Source organism: Ziziphus jujuba, chromosome 7 (genome assembly GCF_031755915.1).
Source record: "Ziziphus jujuba cultivar Dongzao chromosome 7, ASM3175591v1".
Classification (NCBI taxonomy): domain Eukaryota; kingdom Viridiplantae; phylum Streptophyta; class Magnoliopsida; order Rosales; family Rhamnaceae; genus Ziziphus; species Ziziphus jujuba.
Genome location: NC_083385.1, coordinates 28,947,486 through 28,952,030, shown reverse-complemented (window position 1 = coordinate 28,952,030; position 4,545 = coordinate 28,947,486). Strand labels below are relative to the sequence as shown.

Below are 4,545 nucleotides of genomic sequence, written 5' to 3'. Positions count from 1 at the left end.
TTAACTGTACTACGGTAACTTTTTTTCTTTTATTCCTATTGCTCGATTTGACCTTTCAATGGCACGATTACACAAGAACAACTAAAATGTTTTTTTTTTCTTTTTTTCTTCAAATAGAAATTAATAAATTATATAATTTTTTTATTTAGATTTTGACATTCTAATATGTTTTTATTATTTTTTTCATAAAATTGTATTGATTAAATTAAAAATATTATTTTTTAGTTTTAATTTTATTCTTTTATAATATTAACAATATAATTTTAAACTTCTACAATATTAACAATATAATTTTAAAAATTAAATGTAATGCTAATATATATTAATTAATAAATATTTAATAATCAAAATTTTGATTATCACTCTTGATCTAAAATAAAATTTTTAAAATAATTATTTTTATTAAATGTATAAATATTTTAATTGAAATTTTAAAAAAATTATAATATATTATTTTTTAAAAAATATATTAATTAATTAACACTAATAAATAAAAAATATTTTATTTTTAATTTGTGGATCAAATATTTTAATATCTACAGTATACCATAATACACATGCAAAGCGCATGGGCTAAACCCAGTATATGTATATATATATATATATATATATATATGGAGAATGGCATAGTCATTGGTAATATTACTGTAACCATAACATAAAAAGCGTATAAGAAAAAAAAAAGAAAATCAATTCTTTAGACCTTTTGAGATTTTTTTTTCTTTCTTTTTTGGTAAAAATAGACCTTTTGAGATTTTTTTTTTCTTTCTTTTTTGGTAAAAATAGACCTTTTGAGATTTAGACTACCGAAAAAAGTCTATGACTCATTATTTTTTTTGGTTAATCTACCACTCAGTATTGAATAGCTAGATTTGGACAACTCACTTAGCTTTCCAAATTTATCTTCGTAGGATTCCAACAGTTCCATCCTGTAAACAAATCCAGTTTAGTATAATCTTGTGAGTCAGAGGTTGAATTTAAAACAAAAGAGTGTAGAAAAAAAAAATAAATAAATAACGAAACTGGTCATTCCATATTTCATTAATAACAGAAAAATAATACATAATAGGAAATATTACAAGAAGCCACTAACAATCCATACCAATATGCCAAGCACTGGAATGGTGCAAATTTGTCATAAATTTCTTCAACTTGTTTCTTAACTGTTTTCTTGTCGCAAGTTTTCCTTCCATGCACCTGCAAACAGATCAACAAAACATGAATTTCACAGGTTGATTCTACAATATAATATATATAATATATATATATATATATATATTTAGATTTCTTTAAATGTCTCATATCAATAACTCGAGTAAAAGCTGATTTCTAATTAAAAAAAAAGATTTTAAAGGTAAAATTATTAAAACGGACTGACATAAAAATATTAATAATTATTTATATGATAAAGTAACGTACCTGTTGTATATGTCTTATAGTTTCTGTGTCTACTGGAACACTTTGATAGTTTCCAATGCACATGAAAACATTGGCACATGTATGGGGACCAAAACCATTCAGATGACTCAATTCTTGGTACACTCGCTCGTAATCATAGGGTTCCTTGTTCATAGTTTCCTCCATTTCTTCAAGCGAAACTCGACCAGATTCAACATTTTTTGCAAGTTGTAGAATGTATTTTGCTCTGTATCCTAAAACTGGATACTTTTCGCGTAAATAACTTTCCTCAAGACTAGCTAGTTCTTTTGAAGTTGGAAAATTGCCCATTCTAACTTCAGCTTGTAATGGAGTACTACTTTTTCCTCGTTTCCTTTTACCTTTGCCTTTGCGAGTATTTGTCAAATCAAATTGAAGCTCACAGAGGGCTTGAGCCATTTGCAATGACTTTGACCACCTAATTAATATAATTGACCAATGAGAACAAAATTGAAAAAAGGGAGTTAGAAAAACTTAAGAAAAATTATAGCTCAATTTGCTGAAAGGGAAATGCAGTCCAAGTAAAATTTACTGTAATTGACCAATGCATGTGAATGAAAAATACGAGTATATTAACTGTAATTTAAAAGTTTTTGATGGCTTTTATTTTTTATTTACATTAATTACTTATATATACAGGAAAAAAAAGAAAAAGGTTATTTATTTCTTATAAAATGTAGAACTAATTATCAACATTTATGTTCTCAACCTCCGAACTTGTCATTGTTTGAGGAAGACAGAGTATTTGTAGAACAAATATCCATTTGCGTCTATATTTTGGAAATTATAGATGTCATTTTTTTTTTTTTGGCCCTCTATATATATATATATATATATATTTTGGTTTAGTGAACAATTTTTCTAGTGCTAATAATTAAGAATGATAAAAATTAAAAAATAAAACAAAATGAAGTTCATACGTGCAATTGCAAAGGAGGATGGACTTGACGGCATCTTCAAAGATAGAAGGTGAACGGAAAAGTCGACCGAAACCTCTCGCTTTTGCTTTCGGACATGCTTTCTGAAACTCCCTCACATCTCTTTCGTCCCTTTCTGATATTCTCAACATTCGACCCACTTGTGCCTGCCCACACGAATGTAATCAGATGTGGAGCACTCATATAATAAACTAAGTCTATAAAACGTACGCCATATTGTATACAATAGAGAAAGAGAGAGAGAGAGAGAGAAATATTAATATCAATGTACAGCTATACAGAGGTTTCTGCCTGCTCAGCTTCCATGGTGGGAAGAGATGACATTTAAAGAGGGATTAAAATGCACATCTTCCGAAATAAAAATGTTATCGGGAATTGGCAACATAGATGTACAGTTAACAATTCTCTCATCACCAGTCCTTTTTGATAAATTTTTAATATTGTGAACTCATGCGTATCAAAGTTTTTAAATATATGTGTAAATCCACATATATTATAATTTAATCATGCGTGATATCCTGATGATTGATGAGAGGTAGATTAATGTATGTATAGTACATTAATGTATAATATACCAGTATAGCATGGCGATCTGGTGAAGAAGGAGGGAATTGAGAATGAAGAAGGATTTTGAGGAGGAGAAAGGAGTGGCAGGGAGGATGGGAAATGGAAACGACAGCGGATGTGGTGTCGTCGGAGAGTCGAAGTGGACGCTGCAGCGTTTTGGTGGAGGGAATCCAATTGTTTGGAGCCATCATGAAGAAACCATGATTGCACACTGCTTTCTCCAGATTAAACGTCGATTTGCACTCTCCCAATTCCATTTTCAACATGTAACAACCTGACATTTTTTTTTTTTTTTTTTTTTTTGGTGTGGGAAACTAACCACTATCTTGCTACCAGGTAGCAAACGCAGGAAAAAAAACACAGACAATTCAAAGGAGGAATATTATATATACATATATATATAATTAAAAATTTTAAAATACTTTTTTTATTTATTTTTTTATTTTGGGAAAAAGAAAAAAAAAAAACTGCCCACACTAATGAATAAAATCTGTACAGGTACCATCTTTTTTTAATAGTTCCTTTCTTTATTTTTTTTATAATAATTTTTATTTTATAAAATTCAAAATTTTCAGTTTTAAATATTTAATTTAAATTTTTATATACATTTATTTTATAAAAAAATATATTTGTTTAAAATGCAGTGTGCATTTCCCTATAACATAGAAGTTCCCCTTAAAATTGCAAATTCAATATGGCAGCAAATTTTCTCAAATAAAAAGAAGTCTAAATAATGTAGTAACCAATTATTAATATAAGTATTGATAATTATTTGACTATATCTTATAAGATGGAAAAGCTTTATTTTGTTTTCTTTATTTATCTTCTAAATATTAATTACTCGTTTTATTAAATGCTCACTTTTATCCCATCACTCAAGGTGATCTCTTTGCTACCAAATGCTGGGGGAAAAAATTACAAATATTCAAGCTTTTGCCACTGCACCTAAAATCTAAAAAATTGCCTCCATTCTATCAAAATAAAAAAATTAAAAAAAGAACTGAGTATTTGTCAATGTATACATATATAGCCTAGAAAAATTTGGTGGGAAATAATGTGTTTATTATAGACTTATTATGGAAAATTGAATTATTCCATGGCCTAAGATGCACGCACTGGCCTACATGAATGGGATTGCTAATTATATCAAAGTTATATACTAAATTAATTAAATTGTGCAATTCCTTGATCACCATATGTCATTATTGGAATTCTAGTTGTCAACTAATATTTATAAATAAAAAACCAATAATTAATATTTATATATAATTTTCTTTTTCACAAAACTTTTCGACAAATGATCTTAACCTTTTAATTAACATAGTAAAATGATTTATATTTGAAATCCTTTGTACTCTTTACACTCATCTCCAAATTCTTTCTATTTTAAATAAACAAAATAAATATAAACAAAATTCCAATCAAATTTCTCTCTTCTCCCATTATACTGAATATTATGATTCTGTTACTCTCCATTATCCCTCCTCTCTTTTCGTTAACCATTTGTTTTTTTGTCATCTGTCTCCTTCCTTATTTGATAATATAAGCCAAATATTCATACTCTCCAAAACCAAAAAGTTCATGGCCACAAGAATAGCTATTA

At 27.6% G+C, this 4,545-nt stretch overlaps 1 protein-coding gene across 1 annotated transcript; it reads right to left on the bottom strand.

The window, feature by feature from the left end:
* Positions 1-817: 817 nt before the first annotated feature.
* Positions 818-3,199, bottom strand: LOC107434191 (uncharacterized). Its single transcript, XM_060818919.1, has 5 exons — positions 2,951-3,199; positions 2,358-2,521; positions 1,420-1,855; positions 1,103-1,197; positions 818-929 (listed from the first exon to the last, which is right to left on the bottom strand). Exons 1-5 carry the CDS (start codon positions 3,197-3,199, stop codon positions 818-820), a joined length of 1,056 nt encoding a protein of 351 aa, XP_060674902.1.
* Positions 3,200-4,545: the final 1,346 nt, after the last annotated feature.